The 27,287-nt window shown below is 46.1% G+C and overlaps 1 protein-coding gene across 1 annotated transcript; it reads right to left on the bottom strand.

The window, feature by feature from the left end:
* Positions 1 to 5,508: 5,508 nt before the first annotated feature.
* On the bottom strand, positions 5,509 to 26,640 carry LOC149461880 (uncharacterized). The gene is made up of 2 exons (XM_089677729.1): positions 26,127 to 26,640; positions 5,509 to 8,196 (listed from the first exon to the last, which is right to left on the bottom strand). The coding sequence occupies exons 1-2, from the start codon at positions 26,638 to 26,640 to the stop codon at positions 6,701 to 6,703; spliced, it is 2,010 nt and encodes a 669-aa protein (XP_089533855.1). The 3' UTR covers positions 5,509 to 6,700.
* Between the last annotated feature and the right edge of the window lie 647 nt (positions 26,641 to 27,287).

The following is a 27,287-nucleotide window of genomic DNA, read 5'->3' as shown; positions in this document are numbered from 1 at the left end:
GGGCTGGGAGTACCGCTGCCACTCTGCTAATACTCCAGGGCTGGGAGTACCGCTGCCACTCTGCTAATACTCCAGGGCTGGGAGTACCACCTTCACTCTGCTAATACTCCAGGGCTGGGAGTACCACCTTCACTCTGCTAATACTCTAGGGCTGGGAGTACCGCTGCCACTCTGCTAATACTCTAGGGCTGGGAGTACCACCTCCACTCTGCTAATACTCCAGGGCTGGGAGTACCACCTCCACTCTGCTAATACTCCAGGGCTGGGAGTACCACTGCCACTCTGCTAATAATCCAGGGTTGGGAGTACCACCTCCACTCTGCTAATACTCCAGGGCTGGGAGTACCACTGACACTCTGCTAATAATCCAGGGCTGGGAGTACCGCTGCCAGATTGCTAATACTCCAGGGCTGGGAGTACCGCTGACACTCTGCTAATACTCCAGGGCTGGCAGTATCGCTGACACTGTGTTAATACCCTGGGTCAGGACTATCTGCTGGGGGGCCTCACTATACTTTGCCTAATACTCTGGGGCCCGGATTACCCGCTGTTGCTGTGTGCTGAGCAGGGTCACCCCTGTCATTCGCTGTGAACCAGAACATCCCTGCTGGAACCATGAGTGTCTGCACCCCTGTTTTATCCCTCTATGGACTGTCCATGAACTCTCCCCCCTTCCTCCTCCCTGTTTGGATTACAATATAATACAATGATATATGGCAGTATGGTCACCTGGCTGATGTAAGGAATAAGCCCCGGACCCGTCATTCCTAACACCTCCTAGAGAGTATTGTCATCCATCTTCCTGCAGGAACTGAATTCAGAGAAGGTACGATCAGCGACTGTCATCCATCTTCATGCAGGAACTGAATTCAGAGGAGGTACGATCAGCGATTGTCATCCATCTTCCTGCGGGAACTGAATTCAGGGGAGTAATGATCAGCGATTGTCATCCATCTTCCTGCAGGAACTGAATTCAGAGGAGGTACGATCAACAATTGTCATCCATCTTCCTGCGGGAACTGAATTCAGAGGAGGTACGATCAGCGACAGTCATCCATCTTCCTACAGGAACTGAATTCAGAGGAGGTATGATCAGCGACTGTCATCCATCTTCCTGCAGGAACTGAATTCAGAGGAGGTATGATCAGCGACTGTCATCCATCTTCCTGCAGGAACTGAATTCAGAGGAGGTATGATCAGCGACTGTCATCCATCTTCCTGCAGGAACTGAATTCAGAGGAGGTATGATCAGCGATTGTCATCCATCTTCCTGTGGGAACTGAATTCAGAGGAGGTACGATCAACGATTGTCATCCATCTTCCTGCGGGAACTGAATTCAGAGGAGATACGATCAGTGATTGTCATCCATCTTCCTGCGGGAACTGAATTCAGAGGAGGTACGATCAGCTATTGTCATCCGTCTTCCTGCAGGAACTGAATTCAGAGGAGGTACGATCAGCTATTGTCATCCATCTTCCTGCGGGAACTGAATTCAGAGGAGGTACGATCAACAATTGTCATCCATCTTCCTGCGGGAACTGAATTCAGAGGAGGTACGATCAGCGACAGTCATCCATCTTCCTGCAGGAACTGAATTCAGAGGAGGTATGATCAGCGATTGTCATCCATCTTCCTGCAGGAACTGAATTCAGAGGAGGTATGATCAGCGATTGTCATCCATCTTCCTGCGGGAACTGAATTCAGAGGAGGTGCGATCAGCGATTGTCATCCATCTTCCTGCGGGAACTGAATTCAGAGGAGGTATGATCAGCGACTGTCATCCATCTTCCTGCAGGAACTGAATTCAGAGGAGGTATGATCAGCGATTGTCATCCATCTTCCTGTGGGAACTGAATTCAGAGGAGGTACGATCAACGATTGTCATCCATCTTCCTGCAGGAACTGAATTCAGAGGAGATACGATCAGTGATTGTCATCCATCTTCCTGCGGGAACTGAATTCAGAGGAGGTACGATCAGCTATTGTCATCCGTCTTCCTGCAGGAACTGAATTCAGAGGAGGTACGATCAGCTATTGTCATCCATCTTCCTGCGGGAACTGAATTCAGAGGAGGTACGATCAGCGATTGTCATCCATCTTCCTGCGGGAACTGAATTCAGAGGAGGTACGATCAACAATTGTCATCCATCTTCCTGCGGGAACTGAATTCAGAGGAGGTACGATCAGCGACAGTCATCCATCTTCCTGCAGGAACTGAATTCAGAGGAGGTACGATCAGCGACAGTCATCCATCTTCCTGCAGGAACTGAATTCAGAGGAGGTATGATCAGCGATTGTCATCCATCTTCCTGCAGGAACTGAATTCAGAGGAGGTATGATCAGCGATTGTCATCCATCTTCCTGCGGGAACTGAATTCAGAGGAGGTATGATCAGCAATTGTCATCCATCTTCCTGCGGGAACTGAATTCAGAGGAGGTATGATCAGCGACTGTCATCCATCTTCCTGCAGGAACTGAATTCAGAGGAGGTACGATCAGCGATTGTCATCCGTTTTCCTGCAGGAACTGAATTCAGAGGAGGTATGATCAGCTGGACATTGGCCTATCATACATTCCATCTGATGAGTTACAGATGGCCGATATCTTTCACAAGTCACAGAGCCCCCCATTGAACAGAAATGTCAAATACTGGAATGTATTGAAAGGTGTGCCTTTACCTGGAATGGGGGGTATAAAAGTAGGCCATTGCTCTCCTTGTGGCCCCTCTTGGAGCCCAGGTGTCAGGACCCCAGGATGTCTGTGGAATGTACCTCCATGATTCTATGTGTCTGTCCTGTAGTCCTCTCTATGTACTGGTAATATACTGTATGTTAGACTGTGACATCATTGTTTGTGTGTATCATATCCTTTATATTTTGTTATATTCCATTCATAGCAAGCTTCTTTTCTGTGTAAACCAATCAGATCTTTATTTGTTGTACAGTTGTTATCATTTGGTATAAATATTATTGGTAATAGCCGGATGGGGATTGGCTCAATTCATGTATAGACAAAAGGTTGTGATCACTTATTATATTTACCATCAAGGGAATAAGTGAGGTAATGGCGGTGATCAGAGCACTATAGTGGGACTGCGGCTGGCATTCTGACTTTGGTGAAGCTGACTTGGTGTCACTGACATCTCCAGTGACACCAATACAGTGATCAGTGCTAATAAAAAGCACTGACACTGTACTAATGGCACTGGGCAGGAAGGGGTAACATGAGGGGCCATCAAAAGGGTTAACTGTGTGTGTGCGTCACTGTAAGTACACTGCTTTGTATTGGTCTCCTATGCAGAGCCATATAAAGCAGTGTGCAGGAGTTGACAGGGGAGAGATCTGTGTTGTTTATACACAGGTCTCTCCCCCATCAGTAATACTCAGCAATCACTGGGTGCTAACAAAGAATCACCGGCTGGGACCCAGTGGTTGAGAAGAATGGCAGTGTAGGTAGGGCACACATGCACACCCCCTACCCGGAACTGCAAATCCACACACACATTTATATATAAATGATTTTGCACAGCCGCACCGCCCTGTAGCTGTATCTCTGATATAGGGCGGCATTGAAGCTGTTAAAGCCTAAGGTTAGTCACACATTTCTTCAAAAAACAGCACAACAGACAGTACTTACTGTCAATATGGAATGCCCCTTGTACTGATGACTTCCTCTTTAGTTGAAGTCTTCCATCCTTCAATCCCCCCGACCTCCCCAGTGCTAACAGGCAGATGAATATTCAGAATACAATGTCCAGGAAGGGGGGATTCCCCCATCCACCTCACTTGTTTGGATGGAAAAGAGAAAAGACCCTGTCCCATTTGGGGACCAAAGATTCTTAGTGGGGGGAGTGTGTAGCCAGGGGAAGGCTACTAAGAGATGGAGGAGAGGAGACATTACAGAGTACACAACAGGTTGTTTCATTTCCCCTTATGTTCATGGATAGATCATTGCATCACATTTCTGCCTCTAGAGCACGGGTGTCAAACTGGCGGCTATTGCCAAACTACACGTCCCATGAGGCATTGCAAGATTGGCAGTTACAAGCATGACTCCCAAAGGCAGAGGCATGATGGAACTTGTAGTTTTGCAATAGCTGGAGGGACACCAGTTTGACACCCCTGCTCTAGAGGGAGACCACTCTTACTGACCCTGAAAGCAGAGGATCCTGGGACATGTAGTCCCTCAACCAACCCTTACAGAAGAATGAATCGGCCCAGAGACTACAACTGGCTTGAGAGCCAAAGCAACAGGGGATCCTTGGAGAGTTTATAAATTTACTGTAATTGGTGGTCTCGGGGTCTTGTCCTGGGGGCTCTGGAGTGTTCAGTTGTGTGCTGCCCTTCTGCTAGTTTCTGTGGAGAGAAACAGCAACATGGGAGTTCTACATCCAGCCTTCCAGTGACTGTCCTATGTAAGCAGCCAGCAGTTCAGTGACACCACACCTTCCAGTGACCATCCTATGTAACCAGCAAGCAGTTCAGTGACACCGCACCTTCCAGTGACCATCCTACGTACGCAGCCAGCAGTTCAGTGACACCGCATCTTCCAGTGACCGTCCTACGTAAGTAGCAAGCAGTTCAGGAACACCACACCTTCCAGTGACCATCCTACGTAAGCAGCAAGCAGTTCAGTGACACCACATCTTCCAGTGACCATCCTACGTAAGCAGCAATCAGTTCAGTGACACCACATCTTCCAGTGACCATCCTACGTAAGCAGCAATCAGTTCAGTGACACCACATCTTCCAGTGACCATTCTACGTAAGCAGCCAGCAGTTCAGTGACACCGCATCTTCCAGTGGCAGGTACCTAGAACCACATTCATCACCAGTGGCCAGAGACACAGGGACATCCATACTGACCATAATCAGTGGTTTCCGCTGCAGCCCGCTGTGCATTCTTCACATCATCCTATCTGATCCAGAACCTGTTCACCCCCCTTTCCTGCACCACAGTATTATCTTCAATCATGATTGGTGGAGGGAGATTGTCCAATCTTCACTCTGTGCCTTACATATGGACATTGCTAGCAGACACCTTTACCCTCCCCCACTTCCGCTCTACTTCTCACACGTGGACACACTAGCAGACACCTTTACCCTCCCCCACCCCCGCTCTACTTCTCACACGTGGACACCACTAGCAGACACCTTTACCCTCCCCCACTTCCGCTCTACTTCTCACACATGAACACAGCTGGCAGACACCTTTACCCTCCCCCACTTCCCCTCTACTTCTCACACGTGGACACCACTAGCAGACACCTCTACCCTCCCCCACCTCCACTCTACTTCTCACACGTGGACACTGCTAGCAGACACCTCTACCCTCCCCCACTTCCCCTCTACTTCTCACTTGTTGACACCACTAGCAGACACCTCTACCCTCCCCCACCTCCACTCTACTTCTCACAAGTGGACACGGCTAGCAGACACCTCTACCCTCCCCCACTTTCCCTCTACTTCTCACACGTGGACACTACTAGCAGACACCTCCCCCACTTCATCCAAGGAGATCCCATTGCTCCATCTTCTCTGCAGATTTGACCCAGTCATTATCATCCCCTATACTCCAACTGTTGAAGGGCCCCATCTATAGCCGGCAGAAGATGAACTCTCCTTGATCTCCATATACTGTATATCCATCGGTAACTCAGAGATGCTCCCACTTTCCATTAGCCAATCCCTGCTCCTCCTCCCTCCACACCCGCCCCATATACAGTCCAGGCGTGGCAGTCCCGGGAGTGCAGCTGTAGCTGTGTGAAGCCTGAATGTCCCAGTAGGAGGAGTTCTGCCCGCAGTGTGAGCTGCACTCCTGGAGGACCCTGTTCCAGTCTATGCTGCACCACCCACAGCTTCATGATTGGCCTTCCTCTGCCTCATTGTCTGATATCAATTGTCCGTGTATTGCTACATGTTGGGGATTTCTGCTACAAATCTGAACTAGGAATAGAGAAAGGTAGAAAGGATGGCGCTCTACTTCCTGCTCTCTGTGCTTTCCATCCCCCATCAACCAATCACAATGTGTCCACAATCACCATGGAAATGATCAGATCAATGAAACGTTTGTCATAGACAGACCATCATGTGCCGATCATATACACAGACATTTGTATCACGGGAAACATACAAGAAACATGTATGGAGAAAGACACGGGAAAGTCCCAATATGTGCATTCACCAATCACTCCTTCATTCCCGGTATACACACAATTCCATTGCTTCCATGTGTACACCATCAGTCACTCTTCTAGAATTGGGACATTTTATTACCACCCACCTCTTCAGTGATCCCCCACCATGCAAGTATTGTCCTCACCTACAACTGTGGGCCTAATGAGTGCTTGGAACATTTGTCCACAAAGTATCAATAATAGACCTCCAAGTGTTTGTGAAATCTCCCACCACAAAAGCCAATCACAGGGCAGGACTCCATTTTTATTCTTCTCCTGCCATCAATGGCCAACCCGGTCCCACACTTCATCCATGTCTTTGGGGACCTCTGATCTCCTTATGAACTGTTCCTTCCAAATATCTGAGGTGTATATCAGGGTGTGCTTCTTCCCCACGAGAGTTGGGATGTCCAGCAACATTCATCTAGAAGACATTTCCCGCACTCAGGGCACTAATACACCTCCAGGGTTGTGTGGGACCCCTGATGTACAGGAAGACAGCACTTCAATGAGGAACATTTCCCTCACTCAAGAGTAGAAAGCAGCTTCTCCCCCGTGTGAGATCTCTGATGTTTGTAAAGACTGGACTTCACTGAAAAAAATTTACCGCACTCAGGACAGGAATACGGTTTCTCCCCCGTGTGAGATCTCTGATGTGGGAAAAGATTTGACTTATTTGAAAAACATTTCCCGCACTCGAGACAGGAAAATGGCTTCTCCCCTGTGTGAGATCGCTGATGTTTGTAAAGAATGGATTTCTGTGAAAAACATTTCCCACACTCAGGACAGGAATACGGCTTCTCTCCTGTGTGAGTTCTTTTATGCTCATTAAGATGGCATTTAAAACGGAAACATTTCCCGCACTCAGGACAGGAATATGGCTTTTCCCCCGTGTGAGATCTCTGATGTACGGTAAGCTGGGATTTCTGTGGAAAACATTTCCCGCACTCAAGGCAGGAATACGGCTTTTCTCCTGTGTGAATTCTTTTATGTTCATTAAAATAGCAATTAAAACGGAAAAATTTCCCGCACTCAGGACAGGAATACGGCTTTTCCGTGTGAGATCTCTGATGTACAATAAGCTGGGATTTCTGTGAAAAACATTTCCTGCACTCAGGACAGGAATACGGTTTCTCTCCTGTGTGAGTTATTTTATGCTCATTAAGATGGCATCTAAAACGGAAACAATTCCCACACTCAGGACAGGAGAACGGCTTATCTCCCATTTGAGATCTCTGATGTCTGACAAGATTGGATTTCTGTGAAAAACATTTCCTGCACCCAGGACAGGAATACGGCTTCTCCCCCGTGTGAGATCTTTTATGCACGTTAAGATGGTATTTAGCATGGAAACACATCCCGCACTCAGTACAGGAGAAGCTCTTCCCTGTTGGAAGGCCGGCCCGGTCCTGCACAGTCTGAGGTTCCTCAGGATACAAGGAATCTGATGGTCCATCTACACTGAGTGGTGCCGGATGGACATTGGAGGGAGCCGGGTTTTCTCCTGGACTATACTGTATGATGTCATCTTCTTCAGGGCAAGAATGCGGCTTCTCACCTCTGTGAGATCTTTCATGCTCATTAAGTTTGGATTTATAATGGAAACATTTCCCGCACTCAGTACAGGAATATGGCTTCTCAGCTGTGTGACGCCTTTGATGTGTTTTAAGATTAGACTGTTGTGAAAAACATTTCCCGCACTCAGGACAGGAATACGGCTTCTCCCCCGTGTGAGATCTGTTATGCTCATTAAGATGGAATTTAGAAGAGAAACATTTCCCGCACTCAGTACAGGAGAACCTCTTCCCTGTTGGAAGGCCGGCCCGGTCCCACACAGTCTGAGGTTCCTCAGGATACGAGGAATCCGATGGTCCATCTACACTGGGTGGTGCCGGATGGACATTGGAGGGAGCCGGGTTTTCTCCTGGACTATACTGTGTGATGTCCTCATCTTCTACTTTCCATTCTGGAGACAAAGTGAGACAATCCTTGGAGGTTTTCCTCATCTCCCGGCCATGGACTAAAATACAAAGACAAAGAGGATTACTAGACAGGAGCTGATTGGTTCCCCCAAACCAGGACTCCACCCACATCAGGCAGCTTGGTCTCTGAGGAGCTTACAATTCCACCCTCAAGGGAACTAGAAAATGGCTCCTCTGATCTCCTACCAGGTCATTTCTTTATTCATGGACCTTAGTCAGAGAGTGAGGAAACAACCAGAACTGTCCTTTATAGGAGGGACAGTGATGAGGGGATTATAGGACGAGGGTCCCCACCCCCTCTATCACTCATCGCCATCTTCCCAACACAAGAAGTACTGCACTTCCTTATTTAGTCCATGATTTAGTCATGAAGAACAGCGGGGCTGAGCCCCACCAGAGGTCAGAGAGTGAGGATGGGGGGAGAACAACCAAGATGAAGTCTGGACTGATCCTGAAGACCACCATCGTTGGGGTATTGACTCCTCCCTCATTATCACTTTCTGTTTAAGGGTCCAAAGTTGGAGGATGTTATCACATTATTATCACCATGTAAAAGTCTGTGCTCCAATCACATCATCCGATATAAAATGTCCAGCTGGGAGGAAATGGGTGGAACAAAAGAGAATCCATATTATGTGTATATATAGCAGTGGGGGAGGGGGGAGAGCAGAAGTCAGGACTATGTAATGTACAACATAGAGTATATAGTGCAGGGGTCAGGAGGATGTAATATACAACATAGAGTATATAGTGCAGGGGTCAGGAGGATGTAATGTACAACATGGAGTATATAGTGCAGGGGTCAGGAGTATGTAATGTACAACAGAGTATATAGTGCAGGGGTCAGGAGTATGTAATGCACAACATAGAGTATATAGTGCAGGGGTCAGGACTCATAATATTGGTATTCAGTAATCAGTGGAAGCTTAAATGTTTCCTGTAGACAAGTTGCAGAGATCCCACACCGCTGCCTCCCATCTCCTGAGACTGCACTCAGTGACTTGGGTCTGAGACACTACAGACATATCCCTCCACCCGGCACAGCCAGCAGATAACAGAGCAAGGAACCCTGGGAGAATTGTTCTGTCAGAGATCTTACTAGACCCGGGCATGGGGAAGAACACCCACAGATCAGGTCCCAGATAACTCAACATCTATGGTGAAATGAACATTTTTCTGCCAGCTGAACCCCAGAACCTCCATAAATCCAGTCTAGATACATAAATTGTGTCTGCAGCACAGAGAAGGAAGATTATCCGAGAGAAATCCAGGAATACAGGACGGGGAACACAGCTCAGGAAAGTGACCAGGGGATTACAGGCTGATATCACCCAGTCCCCGCCCTACTCTGGACCAATCAGTGAGCAGTATGGGTGGAGGAATGGATTTAGTGTTCATGACCCACCTGTGCTGATCTCTGTAGGAGTGTCCTCCTCTATAAATGTCCCCGTTATTCCATCCTCCTCCATAGACTGCTGATCATCCCTCACATACGCCTCTTCTTCTTCTGCTTTCACCTCAACTTTTATATCTATCAGATCTTCAACCTAAACCAACGAAAGAAAAGAAAATATCATCTGTAAGACATAATAAGTGTTAATATTGTTACATCACATAAAAACTCCACACATTGTCTCTATGAGTCCATGTTCTAGATGCTCCATCCCACCAACCTTGTAATAGTGAGGGATGGTGTGACCTTCCTGTGTGGAATCCCGGGAATACAGAGGATGGGGACATCTCTCTGGTGGGTTCCTGGTATTAGGTGGCTCCATCATATCCTTGTGTCCTTCTGAAAACTCCTCCATCACTCCATACTCCTCATCCTCCTCTTTATACTCTTCTTTAACATCAATATTATCATCCCCGAGGATTCCACTCTGAAAGATATAATAAAACATTCATTGTAACAAACATGCTGTGTATAAATCACAACTACCAATAATTGTCATCATCTACCTGATGATGGTGAGGGATGGTGTGACCTTCCTGTGTGGAATCCCGGGAATACAGAGGACGGGGACATCTCTCTGGTGGGTTCCTGTAGCTGGATGACTCCACCATGGTGTCCTGGTACAGATCTTTGTGTTCTTTTAGAAGCTCTGACTCCTCCATCCCCCCATCCTCATCCTCCTCCTCTTTTATCTCTTCTTTAACCTCAACTTTAGGATCTCTCAGGTTTCCACTCTGAATATATAATAAAAATGACATCAATGGTAACAATGCAGATAATGTACAGATCCTAATGATACTATCAGTGATTGTTCCTCATCTACCTGATGATGGTGAGGGATGGTGTGACCTTCCTGTGTGGAATCCCGGGAATACAGAGGACGGGGACATCTCTCTGGTGGGTTCCCATGACTGGATCCATCTGTAGGAAACACACACACTGACTGAATCCATTGTTTCTATGTGTTTATCAGATGATGGGGGATCTAGGTGGATCCTCCGTACTGCTCTCTCCTTTACAATAAAGTCTCCTCTTACCCGGTGATGTGAGGGGCGGCTGATTGTCCATCATGACGTCCTTGTAGAGATCCTTGTGTCCTTCTAAATACTCCCACTCCTCCATGGAGAAATAGACAGTGACACCCTGACACCTTATAGGAACCTGACACACACAATGATACAGTCACCATCCAGACACATCCCTTGTCTGTTACTGGAGAATGTCCCAGAATTCCCGGCACCGCTCACCTCTCCTGTCAGCAGCTCAGTGATCTCTCTGGTGACTTCTAGAATCTTCTTCTTCTTTCTCTCTTCTATCAGGGAGGGAGGTGGAGGCAATGTGATGTCATATGATCTCCAGACTTCACAGGAGGAAAACTCTACATCTGAACACAAATAGTCACATCAAATGATATTCCCAGAATCCTCCTCACCTCTCCATTCAGGTCTCCATTTTATTAAAGCCCCACTTCAGGCTGAGGTATAATTCCCCCCCACAGGACCCCCACACTACGCAGGGTATAGGCTTGTTGCAGCATTCTGATGTCATTACATACAACGCAGGACCAACAGTCCCACTTTACATGTGAGGATACCAAGGGGCCCCACATCCTAACAGCATCAGAAAAATGTCAGATGGAGGGACATTGGGAGGAGGAGCTGTGAGGTCAGTGTGATGTCATAGGATTCTCTGACTCTGGATGGAGGGACATTGGGAGAAGGAGCTGTGAGGTCAGTGTGATGTCATAGGATTCTCTGACTCTGGATGGAGGGACATTGGGAGGAGGAGCTGTGAGGTCAGTGTGATGTCATAGGACATATAGACTCTGGATGGAGTGACATTTGGATGGGGAGATTTGAGGGGTCCTCTATATGAGACTTCCATGCAAACCAAATCATAGTTCCTGGGTGCGTCCTACCTCTCCTAAACTGAAGAGTGACCTTTGACCTTTACCATCCAGAAATCTGTCCGGAATCTGTGGAAGTAAGCTGTCATGTGATCAGGTGACGTGCGGAGGAATGGAGTGTAAATAGCAGACAATTGTCTCCAGAGCCCCTAATGGTGGGGATGGATTTGGCGGCGTGCTGGTGCCAAGTTTCCTCCCCCCAGGGTCACTGCAGGTGTGGAGAAAAGCTGTGTAAGAGGATATGGAGGAGAGATGAGGAGGAGATCCAGGAATCAGGAGAAAGGTCAGGGCAAGCAATAGACGAGCGCATCCAAGAGACCAAGCCGGGGTCACTACACAGAAAATCAATCCAAGGAAACAACAGGCAGGACGAGGAATAGCAAGAAGGAGCTGAGAGACAAATGAGAATATTGCTCAGCCAATGGGAGATGATCTCAGCATGACTTCCATCATGAAGGAGATGAGGGGGAGGGGAGGAAGTCACTGAAGGTGACCATAGATCCATGGAAATTCAGCTGGTTCAGCAGGGATCACTCACATTTCCATCCATGTGTGGCCACTGCCGGATAAAAGCCACTCCCCCAGCGGCTGCAGCCAATAGCTTCAGTGCTGATCCGTGTATTCTGAGAGCGGAGGAGTCCCCCCATTGTCAGAATACAAGAGTGCAACGGGGAGGATTCCCCCATCCACCTCCAATGTGCGGATGGGGGAATCGCTTCAGGTTTTATGGTCATCCCGCTGGCTGAACAATAAAACTGAACCATGTAGGCCAGCTTTGGGAGCAAATATATTATCATCAACTCCTCCCCCTGAAGGGGTTCATCTGGGTTCCCACACTATATATGTGTGTATCATCATCTGCTGGAGATAAAAGACATCACAGTGACTATGGAGGAAGAGGACGGATATGACTATGAAGGAAGAGGATGGGGGTTATTGGGTGTAAATAGGAAATAACATCTTATTACCTCCTCTGCTGCCACTTCCAGCAATGTCTCCATTGTACTTCGTACCACATGGAACTTCTTTTCTATACCTGACATCACTTCCTGTCTGTACCTGACATCACTTCCTGTCTGTATCCCATAGAGAAGCCCTGTCTGGAGAGAAATGAGATCACCATCTTGTGGAGTTCAGAGGAACTGCAGCCCTGAGAAGTGTCCCCTAATAACCATTCCAGCATTGTATCTACCTTACAGAGATACCAGGGAAGATCAAAAAGAACTAAAAAACGTAAGAAACAATAAACCTAACTCTTATGCAACCAACTGTTTAAGATTTTTCTATCTGTATTAAAATATTTTTTTTAAAGACACAGAACACAAGATAAAATAAAGGTATACATAATAAAACAGAGACCTCCAAAACAGATCTTTTTGGGTAAAAAAATGCAAAAATACATCCGAAAGCATAAGAATAAATATCAATCCATTTATAATGAGTATGTTAGACATAAATGACAAGGATGTAATGGTCACAGAGGAATGGTGGTGGAGATCTCTCACAGTAAGAACACTTCCTTGAATGGTTCTATAAATAAAGAATGAATCCTGGAGGGAATAAAGCTGTAAAGCAATAAATAATATATAAACTGGGCCATCCACTTCATCCATAAAGACATTGTGATTGAAGATCTTCTAGATCACATAGAAGGAGGACTCATCCATGATTTCATACATTTGTTTGGAAGGATAGAACAATCCTCAGAAGGGAACATGTAGGATGACAGGAAAGGCTCCTGACTGGTGAGATCCTCCAAACATAATGATGACATCCATGAACTGGAGCGAGCTCGTTGGGGTGATAAAGCCAATCTGGAAACACTGTGTAGACGTTCTCCAAGAACTCAGCACACTCCAGGTGTGGAGAAAGTCTCCAGGTGGGTTTAGCCTGTCATTTATCATAGGTAGAAATGTCCACACATGGACTTCCACAGGGACCCCCAGACTACATATAGATCCTGTACAGTGTCCCCTGTAATGAACTGCTTCCCACCAGGCCTATAGCAGAATGACAGCTGAGGGGGATCTTTCCCATCCTGGGTGGACATCATATGAAGTCCTCCAAGTCTAGTGGCTCTTTTGTATCTTGATATGTCACCTGCTGTGTCCACCAGATGACAGATCATTGTACCAGGCCAGCCCAGTACCATGTGATTGCTGTGACCAATCACAGTGATCACATGACAGTTGTACACAATTAATTAATTTCATTCATAGCCATTCATTGTGTACTATTGTGATGATCTCTGTGATTTGTCACTGGCTCACTACCTCTACTGGAAATTTATTCCAAGCATCTACTTCTCTCAGTTAAATAATACTTTCTGAGATTAGTTGTGAACTTTCCTCCAGTTAGTTGGAGGTCATGTCCTCGTGTTCTTCATTTTTGTTTCATATTGAAAATTCTGAACCTTATTCACTCCCTTGTGGTATTTAAAGGTTTCAATTGAAAGGCTCTAGAGAACCTCCATTGTGTTGATGTACACCATTTTAAGTAATAAGTTAGGTTTTTGCAGATATATTAGAAGTTTAATGGAACTGTTTTAGTTTGCTGAAGGATGTATCAACAAAAGATAACACGACCCTGAAGCTTTCTTTGCCCGGCTATTTCTCAGAAAGCTAGCAAAAACAGTTTATACCAAGAAATGTATATGTCATGTTTCATGTAGTCAGCTCATGATGGAAACTTACAAGTTACAGTTTTAGAACTCGCTCCCCCCTCCCTTATTTTTTCTGTATCCTATATAATCTTAGTAATGTCTAATAAACTTTGAACATCTCTGAACATAAGCTGCCGTTATTTCCGTGGTAAATGGGTGTTCCCAGAATTCTGCTGATAAACCAGGAATCTCTCCACAGACCGGGGGTCTCTGAGGGGATAAGAAAATCATCCTTTCAGCTGGGGGCTCGTCCGGGATTACCACCCACCTCACTTGGTAAGTAAACCTTTTGTCTTTTTATGACTAAAAGCTCTTTCTTGCCCTGTGTTGAGGGAAGGTCTTGAACCATTCTGTATTGTCTATATAGACCCGTGATAACCTGTAGCTGCTTTTGGTAAGCAGACATAACTCTTTGGTAGAGTTACAATATAGTGCACTATAAAGAGAGTGTTTTTGGTAAAACAGATTGTTCTTTGGTAGAACATAAAAGAAATTGTTCTTTGGTAGAACACACTGTCCTTTGGTAGAACAGTGAAGAGATAACTTTTGGGAAGTTATCAAAAGGTTAATAAGTCTGTGGAGCAGATTCTGGTTTGTCTGTCTTTTGCTTTTTCTTTCTGTTGCGTAGAAGTATAAGATAATTTGTTGTGTGGAACAAATGAAGATTATAAAGTAAGATAATCTTATCCACTGTCTAAATATGGGTCAAGGAGGTAGTTACCCACCAGGTCCCCCGGAAAAGGGAGAAAATTGTAAGGATTATGTTGCTAGAGTTTGTGGAACGGACTATTATTTAATAAATATCTGGGTGGATTGTATGGCAGGCTGGACAGAAGCTATGGGGAGTACAGACCCATTCCCAAGAAAGGGGGCAAATGATCCTTTTCATACAGACATGGTTAAGGGATTATGTTTGGGGGACAAACAAGCCTTTCCTTGGTATGAGGGGGACCCGCAATGGGACCAAGTTTATATGAAGAAAGGGGGAGAAAACTGGTTAAAATGATCACCGTATTGCGTTGATAATAGCAAGGGAAAGTTCAATTTGATTTTCTCTTTAAAACAAAAGAGAAAGTTGAAATTGGTTAAAAATATGCCAGGAAAAGCATCAATCTGAAAAGACATGCAGACCCAAGATTGGACTGAAAACAGTTCAGACACCAATCCCACCCCCTCCGTATAATATATATCCTTCATTAAGTGGTTTAAAAAATGCTGCTGATGATGATTTTTTGATCAGTTTGGGGATGACTACTCCCCAGCCTAATGCCCCTCCTGCCCCTGCCTCTGCAGCCCCTGCCCCTGTCCCTGTGCCACTTCCCATCCCGGATCTACAACCAATACAGCCAGCCCCTCCACTAGACCCAAACAGATTCTTAGTATAAAATCACCAGACAAAGAGGGTAGCCAGGTTCAAGGCATCCTTACGGAAAATAATGACGACAAAGGAGAGTTGGAATACGAAGAACAGGGACAGGTAAATATAATAAAATTACAGAAAAAGGATGGTCAATGGAGAAGAAGTGACACCAGTCATAGAAAGGGTAGAGATGTGGAGGAATTTAGAATGCAGATTAGATCCATGGATAAGAAACTAGAGGGAAAAAGAAAAGATGAGGGGGCCGTAGGAGGAAAGGAGTTGGCTATATTGACACTACCTTTTCTCACAGCAGGAGAACTAATTCTAAAAAAAACCCATAGAATTAGAAGATATTAATAAGATTGTTAAACATTGTCCCAAGCCTACAGTATCTCCTGGAGGTACACTTGCTTATGTAAAAAAGGCATGTTTGGGAAGAAATTACACGCAGGAAGATATGAGATTGATCATTGATGGTATTCTGGGAAATAATCCAGCTTGGGATTGGATAAATGTAAAAAGCATTAGTCACATAGAACCAAGTAATACACAGGCTACTGCCTATAAACTAAACACCACAGAAGGGAGAGAAACTATGTGGGGGGAGCTTGACACAGAACTAAAAAGGGTTTTCAAGAATAAGGCTTCCCTCCCTATTGCTACAGCATGTAAACAGAAGGCAGGAGGAACTGTATTAGAATTCTGGAAAAGGTTGAAGGATGTCTGGACACAAGAAGCAGGACTGGCTCTAACTGGAGAGTTAAGTCCATTGATGATTCAGACATAACAGGTCTTAAGCCAGAAGCAGGATTAGCCGTGAAGCAGCAGGTCTCTGACTGGGCAACTAAAACTGTTGTTGAGTTTCAGACCTCCCTTCATGAGAAGGAGGCAGCGGGATGTTTAGATATTGTAAGAAAAGAGAAGGTTAATAGTAGTCATTTCCAAAGTGACCCCCAACAGAGAAATCAAGGGCAAGGACAAAGAGGAAGAGGGTGGTATAGAGGCAGAGGAAAAGGAGGATTTGGCAGGGGAAGAAGTAACTCTGAACCCCACCAAATCCCCGGAAGAACTGGATGTTTTAACTGTGGAGGACAGGATCACTGGAGACATAACTGTCCGTATGAACCTTCCTCCTCCCAGGGACAGCCACAACAGCGCAAACAGAGATACCAACCACCTAATGCCACCACCACCCCCCAAACACCACAGGCACAGGCACAACCCCAAGATATTAAATATCCAATTCAGTGGGGGCCACAGCAGAACCAGAGACAATAGGGATGCCCGGAAGGTGGTGTCCCGGCATTTCCATTGGTTTCTTCATCATACAGGCAGCAGCCCCTCATTTCTTTACAAGTAGGGGGGCTGAAGTTCCATTTCTGATTGATTCTGGTGCCACATCCAGCAGCCTGAGTGAGGAATGTATCATGGGGAAACTACAAATGCTGAACCTTCTATGGGAATAAATGGGATACTAACAAAAACCCTCAAGACTCCCCCCTTGCCCGTTTCAGCCCTCACATGGGATGAGGCCATCACTTGTCACAGTTTCAGAATCATTCCAAATTGCCCTGTAAATTTGTTGGGAAGAGATCTTATGGGAATTTTAGGGATTTCTCTGAGAGTAACATCAGAAGGAGGTATTGTTGTCAGATCCTCCAAAGTACCCATTATACCCCCCTATTTCAATGATGAGAGTCATCCCTCACACATTACACCCCCTCCTGATACACTTCCAGTTTGGGCCACAAATTCTATGGATGTAGGATTAATTTCATGTACACCATACACAGTCACACTCAAGGAAGGGGCATTGCCCTACAAACAGAGGCAATACAAATTGACGCCAGAGAAGAAGGAAGGGATTGCTCCTCTAGTGGAAAGATTTTTAGAAACAGGTATTTTGGAAGAAACTGTTTCTCCTTACAACACACCTATCAATCATGTTAAGAAGCCGGATGGCTCTTACAGGTTTGTACAAGATCTGAGGGCCATAAATAATTTGGTGGTTCCATTAGCCCCAATAGTGCCTGACGTGCCATCACTCCTCACCTCCATTCCGTCCGATGCAGAATATTTTACAGTGATTGATTTAACAAATGCATTTTTTTTGGTTCCTCCAACCACCAGACGAGGGCGCTATTTGCATTTACGTTCCGTAACCGCCAGATGACCTGGTGTAGAATGCCCCAGGGCTATGTAGATTCGCCTGCAGTCTACTCACTTGCCCTCCAGACCACACTGAGGTCCTGGACCCCTCCCAATGGTTCGGTCCTCATTATATATGTGGATGACCTATTGATTTGTAGTCCAAGTCAGGCGGCCAGTCAGGAGGATAGTTGGTCTCTGTTAGAATGGTTGTCAGGGAATGGTCACAAAGCATCTAAAAAGAAACTGCAATGGTGCCAAAAACAGGTTGAATACCTTGGTGTTACTCTAAGTCATGGTGAGAGGAATGTCAGTCACAAAAGAGCTGCGGCTCTCGTGGGTCTGCCCCGCCCACAAACAAAAAAGGACATGCTAACTTTTCTTGGTATGATTGGTTACTGCCGCCAATGGATACCTGATTGTTCATTCTATGATCACACTCTGAGGTCTGCCACACTTTCAGAATCACCTGACATTCTCACATGGTCAAATGAAATGGTTGATGCCTTTGTGTACCTGAAGAATGCTATGGTAACGGCCCCTGGTCTTGGACTACCTGACTATAAGAAAATGTTTCATCTGTATGCGGGGGAAAATTGTACAACCATGGCGGGGGTCCTGGCTCAGGAACATGGAGGCAAGCTCCGCCCTGTAGATTTTTTTCCCAAAGTAGTGCCAACTCAGGTTCAGGGCATGCCTGCTTGTCTGAGAGCTGTTGCATCCTGCGCTATGGTGGTGGAGATGGCTATTTCTTTCACATTGGGACATGAAACTACCCTACACACCACACACCAAGTGTCCTTACTACTGAAAAACATACACACTCAACACATGTCAGCACAAAGGTTGAGCGGATATGAAGTGATTCTTCTATCTGATCCCAACTTGATTATTAAATATTCTTCAGCAAATTCAGGTCCTGCTCCAATTCTGAATGCCCTATTGGGGCTAAAGGGGGAACAGGATGAAGAGGCACCAGAACACAATTGTATAACCCACATACAGCAAGACACTTCCCCTAGGTCCGACATGTCAGCTGTGGCTCTTGATGGGGCCCCAGATGTGTTTGTAGATGGCTCATGCTCTAGGCCAAATGATAATACTTACCATGCAGGATATGCCATTGTGCAACTTCCTGACAAAATACTCGAGGCAAAGCCAATCCCATATCAGTCAGCCCAAGCAGCCGAACTGATTGCCCTTACAAGAGCATGTCAATTATTTGCAGGACAGGATGTCAACATTTACACAGACTCCAAGTACACCCATGGTGCTGTACACGATTTTGGGGTCATTTGGGAGAGAAGAGGATTCATTGCTGCTGATGGCAAAACCATATCTCACTCTTCCTTGATATCTGATCTACTCAAAGCCATACAGTTACCGAAAACATCAGCCATTCTTCATTGCAGGTCACATACAAATCGCAGAGATCATATTGCCAAAGGAAATGCATTAGCAGATAAGGTAGCAAAGGAAGCCGCATTACAACAGGTGGCCAGTGAACAGATGTCTATGCTCACTTCAGGCGTCACAACCACCCCACATGACCAGATGTATGCAGATTTACAAACATTTGCTACAGAAGTCGATCTAGCAGACTGGAATGGTTCTGGAGCACAACTAGATCCAGCTTCTGGTCTAGTGTGCTTAGAGGGGAAACCATGCATTCCCATGTCAAGTGCCCCATTGTTCATTGCACAGTACCACGGTCTAGGACATAGAGGATGGAAAACGACATGTGAAACATTATTGCAGGATTTTTACATTACAGGCTTATCTAGGTTGGTGAAAGAATATGTTTCCAGGTGCATTACATGTATAAGGAACAATCCACAGAACCCAAAGGAATCACAACACCAGCATCTAGTGTACCCAACTACACCTTTCACCCATTTACAAATAGATTTTACCCACATGCCAAACACAGGACAGAGGCAAGAGTTTTTGTTGGTAATGGTGGATATGTTCAGCAGATGGGTGGAAGCATTTGTCACTAATAAAGAAGATGCGCAGACTGTAGTCAGAATTCTTACACAGGAGATAATACCCAGATGGGGATGTCCGCTGCAGATAAATTCTGATAACGGACCAGCCTTTGTGGCCAAGGTATGCCAAGACCTGGTAAAAGTACTTAGATTGGAAATGTCATATTCCCTATCATCCTCAAAGTTGGGGTATAGTAGAAAGGATGAACAGGACAATTAGGGATAAGTTGAGGAAGGCCACTGGAGGAACCTATACCCACTGAAAGAAGATGTTACCTGCAATTCTAGCAGAGGTAAGAATGACACCTAATAAGACTACAGGGTTATCTCCTTTTGAAATATTAATGGGAAGACCGTTCCCCACTCCTTGGGCTAGACAGCCACTTATGTTAGAAAGAGGGGACCTTGACCTGGTACAACAAGAATATGTGAGAAAACGGATTCAGACTTTAGATCAGGTTGAAAGAAATGTTGCTCGCACCTCTCCTTTATCTTTTCAGGAACCAACACACCTTTTCCAAGTGGGAGATGTCGTAGTGGTCTGCCAACTCACTAAAGACAAGAAGCAAGGCTACCCCTTTGGACCACCTACTACGGTGATAGCGGTTACCAGAACAGCTGTTCTGGTGGAGAATTCCAAGTCCTGGATCCATGCTAGTCGAGTGAAGAAGGTGAACCAAACACCTGAGAAACACGAGATGGAAAAAGGAGGTGAAGTATGAGAGGAAAATCCTCAAAGAGAGGGTGAAGTAAGTGAAAAAGACCCTGAAGATGACTGTCAGGGATGCGGGTGTGACCAGAAGTATGTGGACTGACACAGGGAAACGCAGGCTTCAGATATAGTAAATAATATAATTTATTGAGACTAACAATACAAATATAAACACAGTGCACCAAACCCCAAGCTAACACAAATACATACAACAAGGTGAAACAAACCCAAACCTAAACTGATATAGATACACAGGTACATACACATATAGAGCACAACGTAGTCAGGAAGGCCGGGTTGATAACTATCGGGCAGGTAGGTACAGGAGGTCAGGCGGAGAGAATGGTCAGGGTCACAAGCCAGGGATCAAACAGGAGAAGTCAGCAGAGGTCAGAATCAGACAGGGTCGGCAACAAGTCAGGCAGAAACAGAAACAGGAATGCAGGTTACAAGATACAGGGGCCCATGGAAAAACACACAGCAAGGCAGAGACTGCAGGTCTGGCCATCCCTTAAATACACCACCTGCAATCAGCCCCAGGTGATGGCTAATTGCTGAAGTGAACCTCTGGTTGTTGAGAGCACCCGCTGGCCAGCCCTGGTACTGCAGCCCACAAGGCAGGTGAGTTCCACCACTATTGGCAAGTCCATTCCTGACAGTACCCCCTCCTCAAGGAGCGGCCTCAGGACGCTCCAAACAGTCCTAGCTGGGCAAAATGTTCCACCACCCGGGTCCAGTGACTGGCGGGATATCAAAGACTGGCACATCGGGCTGGGCACCGGACGGAGGCACTTCGGGCTGGACACCGGAAGGAGGCTCTTCGGGCTGGACACCGGACGGAGGCACTTCGGGCTGGACACCGGACGGAGGCACTTCGGGCTGGACACCGGACGGAGGCACTTCGGGCTGGACACCGGACGGAGGCACTTCGGGCTGGACACCGGACGGAGGCACGTCAGGCTGGACACAGGATCACCAGGCGGAGCAGCGGGCACCGGGCCACCAGGCGGAGCAGCGGGCACCGGGCCACCAGGCAGGGCAGCAGGCACCGGGCCACCAGGCAGAGCAGCAGGCACCGGGCCCCCAGGTCAGAGCGGCAGGCACCGGGCCCCCAGGTGGAGCGGCGGGCACCGGGCCCCCAGGCGGTACAGTGGGCATCAAGTCGTCTGGCAAGACTGCGGGCTCCGAGTCATCTGGCAAGACCGCGGGCACCGAGTCATCTGGCAAGACCGCGGGCTCCGAGTCAACTGGCGGAACAGCGGGCATCGAGTCGTCTGGCAAGACTGCGGGCATCGAGTTGTCTGGCAAGATTGCGCGCACCGAGTCATCTGGCAAGACTGCGGGCACCGAGTCGTCTGGCAAGACCGCGGGCTCTGAGTCAACTGGCGGAACAGCGGGCATCGAGTCGTCTGGCAAGACTGCGGGCACCGAGACGTCTGGCAAGACTGCGAGCATCGTGTCGTCTGGCAAGACTGCGGGCACCGATTCGTCTGGCAAGACTGCGGGCACCGAGTCGTCTGGCAAGACCGCGGGCTCCGAGTCAACTGGTGGAACAGCGGGCAACGAGTCATCTGGCAAGACTGCGGGCACCAAGTCGTCTGGCAAGACTGTGGGCACCGATTCATCTGGCAAGACTGCGGGCACCGAGTCAACTGCTGGAACAGCGGGCATCGAGTCGTCTGGCAAGACTGCGGGCACCGAGTTGTCTGGCAAGACTGCGGGCACCGAGTCGTCTGGCAAGACCGCGGGCTCCGAGTCAACTGGCGGAACAGCGGGCACCGAGTCGTCTGGCAAGACTGCGGGCACCGAGTCGTCTGGCAAGACTGCGGGCACCGAGTCGTCTGGCAAGACCGTGGGCACCGAGTCAACTGGCGGAACAGCGGGCACCGAGTCATCTGGCATAATAGGATCATCAGACTGGATCAGTTCATCAGGCTGGGTAGAGACATCAGGCTGGGTAGAGACATCAGGCTGGGTGGAGACATCAGGCTGGGTGGAGACATCAGGCTGAATTGTGGGTGCCGAGGCACCAGGCTGAACCATGGAAGGTGGGTTCTCAGACGGGAGGCTGACCGGTTTGGATACTGGCAGGATGGTACTGGTTGGAAAGAATTTTCGCTTTTTTCTGGTTTTAGTTACTGGAGCACTGTAAGTAAACGCAGGTCTGTAAATGAATGGAGCAGCTGAAGACAGAGAAGAGCTGGAGGATGGAACAGAGGAGGGAGCAGTTGCTACAGAGGACTTCTTTACAGGGTTAAAGAAAGGATAGGTGCAGCGAGTGGGAGCAGGGGACTGGTATGTGGTAGTTAGCAGAGTATACTGGGCCGTCACTGGGGGTGCTGTCGGGGATGCAGGAAGAGTGCCTTGAGCAGAGGAATGATGTTGCAAGCCGACTGAGGCTGGGTGCAACAAGTCTGACCATGTCTGCAGTATGGGTTGAACAAAGCTCCGCTTACACAAAGCCTGTCTGGTCAAAGACTGCACTGCGTTTATACAATCTCTTAGTACCTGTTGTGAACATGCAGAATAACGCTCCAAGAAGTAACCCACATCATCCTCTAATAACCACACCAGGGACTCTACCTGGTCTGCACTAAATGGCGGCACAAATTCATCCCCGCATTCGGGGGTACCAGATGAAACCAACTCAGCACAAACCTGAATCAATGGCTGCACCTCAGAGAACTCTGTGCCCTGATCTACTAGACAATGAGTGATCCTTATACACTCTAGTAGTTGATCCCGGGGATACTCCTTCAGAGTCTGATAAGCATACTCCCTGTCATCAAACACTAGCAGAGATAAATACACAACCTCATCCAGATCCATCCTTCCCAGCAACAATAAGCCAAGATGGCTTCCCTGTGCAGCCACTTCTGGTCAGGATTGACCTTGGTGTAATGTCAGGGATGCGGGTGTGACCAGAAGTGTGTGGACTGACACAGGGAAACGCAGGCTTCAGATATGGTATAAATAAGACAATTTATTAAGACTAACAATACAAACATAAACGCAGTGCACCAAACCCCAAGCTAACACAAATACATACAACAAGGTGAAACAAACCCAAACCTAAACTGATATAGATACACAGGTACATACACATATAGAGCACAATGTAGTCAGGCAGGCCGGGTCGATAACTATCGGGCAGGTAGGTACAGGAGGAGCAGGCGGAGAGAATGGTCAGGGTCACAAGCCAGGGATCAAACAGCAGAAGTCAGCAGAGGTCAGGATCAGACAGGGTTGGCAACAAGTCAGGCAGAATCAGGAACAGGAATGCAGGTAACAAGATACAGGGGCCCATGGAAAAACACACACCAAGGCACAGACTGCAGGTCTGGCCATCCCTTAAATACGCCACCTGCAATCAGCCCCAGGTGATGGCTAATTGCCAAAGTGAACCTCTGGTTGTTGAGAGCACCCGCTGGCCAGCCCTGGTACTGCAGCCCACAAGGCAGGTGAGTCCCACCACTATTGGCAAGTCCATTCCTGACAATGACATTCCTTACTGCCCCTCATGGTGCTTTGAAGATCTGGGTCCTATTGGGCACACTGACTGCTCTTTTTCCTGCCAGTATGGATCCTAACTAACTGTATTTATCACCCTGAGGACTTGGGCCTAATAAAAGGTATCTGTGGTCAAGGACTAGATTTAAATGAGACCCAGATAACCAAAAGTGAAAGAAAGTCAAAAAGAAGTTTTGAAGAGAACAATCCTTTTTCAGGAAAATGTTGATGCAGTTTAAATCTTATGCTAAGTCAGGTTCTGATAAATGTTGGATATGTAGTAAGTTACATCCGAGCACATAGGAAATTCCTCTTCTGGCCGCTCCAGTCAAAATATTTTTGTTAATAAAAGGGAATGTAAGTATTGGTTTGACCAATATTACTTCTAATGCCACCATATCTTTTCCAACTCTGGGAGTCACCCAACTCCCCGATTGGTGTTTTAGACTGGGGAATACTTCCCACAAGGGAAGGGGAATGTGCTCTCAGTCCATATTAAATATATCTGATCCTGGAAGGAGGGATGGAACTTCTTCTGTGAAACTCTGGCAAGTAAATGGTAGAGCCCTGAATGAAAGTTTAGAAGGGATACAAGATAATGTGGGGAAAACTATGTTTGGAAAACCTTTTTATTTCACACTTGTTGTCACCCCTGAATTTCACTCTGCAATACAAAAATTGCCAATTTCCTTGGGAAACAATACCTACGTTATATCTGTTGTGGTAAGATCTGTTACCCTTGGATACCGAGTAATGTCCAGGGCTGGTGCTATGTAGCCCAATTAATGCCAATTATGGCAGCTATAGACCAGAAGGAACACCAGGTAAAAGCCAGTACATACCCAAAACACCAACTAACTCTGAGACAGAGAAGGGAAACCAAACAAGAAAAGGTAGATGTATTCTCTACAGGCGATAAGGTTTGGTCATGGTTCCCTACCTACACGGGATGGGGAATAACACTCATGAACAAAATAAATAATTACACAAACATTATTGATGATATACTGGAGAGGAACTCTAAGGACATGGGGTTGCTAAATACCGAGACCAGAGCTATTAGAGAACAGCTGGAGATGCCAGAATTAGCTATTGAAAGCAGGAGTGCTGCTCTGACAGGTCTGTGTGAGATGACAGAGGATTCTGAATGTTGTACTTGGATATATAATACCACAATGACTGTTCCAGATTATTATGAAATAATAAAGCAACACAGGGAACAGGTAGATGGTTTAATGGAAGAAGCTAGAGCTATAGGAAAAGATGGATGGACTCCTTTTGATTGGCTAGGATCAGGATTTGGTTCCGTCTTTTCATGGATGAAAGGTATCACTGTAAGAATAGTCATGATATTGCTTTTTGTTTTATTTTTATATCTATGTTTTAAATGCTATTATATTGCATTGCTAGAGCTACCAAGCCACAAAATACAAATGAAGGTTATCTGGCTATGTACAAAAAGATGAATGAGGTAAAGAATTGAGATCATGTTCATGATCTAAGAGGGGATTGAAAGGATCTAGAGAACCTCCATTGTGTTGATGTACGCCATTTTAAGTATTAAGTTAGGTTTTTGCAGATATATTAGAAGTTTAATGGAACTGTTTTAGTTTGCTGAAGGATGTATCAACAAAAGATAACATGACCCCGACAATGTCTTTGCCCGGCTATTTCTCAGAAAGCTAGGAAAAACAGTTTATACCAAGAAATGTATATGTCATGTTTCATGTAGTCAGCTCATGATGGAAACTTACAAGTTACAGTTTTAGAACTCGCTCCCCCCCTCCCTTATTATTTCTGTATCCTATATAATCTTAGTAATGTCTAATAAACTTTCAACATCTCAACAGTTTATAAGACTTTGAATTTTATAGTGAGTACTATTTTTTGAATCACAGAAAAAATCTGTGCAATCCACAAATTTACAGATCTGACATTTTCCACATCTATACATCCCTTTTGTACGTGACTTCAACCATGTTGTTTGTTTTAACGGTTGATAGTCGGAATGAATAAGGAGGTCACCAAGATTTGGTGCTCTTCTTGCTACCATTTGGGGGCGCTCACCTACAATTTTACTCAGTTTGGGGCATTGGGTTAGAATCTTACAGTGCTTTTCTAATATTTGTTTCACAGCCTGCCATTGAGCTCCAAATTGAGTTATCATTCTAACAGGTTGTTCACTTAGTTTAACCTTCTCTTCCTTTTTTGGGGACAATAGACTCTTACGGTCAGTTTGATATGCCCGTCTCCGAGCTTTTCTAATCTGAGAGTGAGAATATCCCCGTTCTCTAAACCTTTTATAAAGATCCTGCGCTTCCATCCTAAAGTCATTAATGTTCGAGCAGTTTCTCCAACATCTCAGGAACTGTCCTACCGGAATTCCTGTGATCAGTGAACGTGGATGATAACTTCTGGCCTCTAATAAGGTATTGGCTGCAGTTGGTTTTCTGAACGTTTTAGTAAGGAGCCTTTTGTCTTCAAGTCTAATTTCCAGGTCAAGAAAGGAGATACATCTTTCATCAAACACATATGTAAGTCCAATATTCAGGGAGTTTTGATTTAACTCCTCCATGAAAAGTTTTAATTCCTCCGATGTTCCTTTCCATATAAGGAAAATATCATCAATATACCTCAACCAAATCTGGGCATGTGCAAGAAACCCTGCTGACCTGAAGACAACCTGCTCCTCCCAAAAACCTAAATGCAGACAGGCATAGGCCGGGGCCCATGGTGCCCCCATACTTGTACCTCTAATCTGTTGATAAAAGGTATTGTTAAATTGGAAAAAATTATGTCGTAATGCAAAATCCAGTAACTCACTAATACATTTGTTTTGTCCCCCAAGAGTGGGGTATGTTTTATCAAGAAAGTAGTAAGTCGATCTCAAACCACATTCATGTGGGATTGATGTGTAAAGTGATTCTACATCTATTCCAACTAGAATAGAGTTTTCATTTATTATTAAATTTTCAATTTTAGCCAAAACATCTTTGGTATCTCTTACATAAGATAGATTAGGGACCATATCTTTGAGGAACAAATCAATGTATTTCCCTGTTTTATCTAAGGGACCATTAATGGCGGAAACAATAGGTCTACCCGGAGGATTTTCTTGATTCTTATGTATTTTAGGGATGATATAAAAGGTAGGATGATTAAATTCCTCAATTCTTAGATATTCAAACTCCTTTTTGGTAAGAAGACCCGGCTCTTTGCCCAATGTTAACATAGAGTTTAATTTTTTCACCACTACAGGGAAAGGATTAGTAGTTAATTTTCTATACGTAGATGAATCCCCCAATAGGCGCTTCACCTCTTTGACATAGTTTTGTTCATTTAAAATGACTACATTACCCCTCTTATCACTTCTCTTAATTACTATATTTT

Source organism: Staurois parvus, unplaced genomic scaffold (assembly GCF_062004578.1).
Source record: "Staurois parvus isolate SC_StPar_1 unplaced genomic scaffold, SC_StPar_1.0 ptg000191l, whole genome shotgun sequence".
Lineage (NCBI taxonomy): Eukaryota > Metazoa > Chordata > Amphibia > Anura > Ranidae > Staurois > Staurois parvus.
The sequence above is the reverse complement of the archived record's forward strand: the minus strand, read 5'-3'. Positions and strand labels throughout refer to the sequence as shown.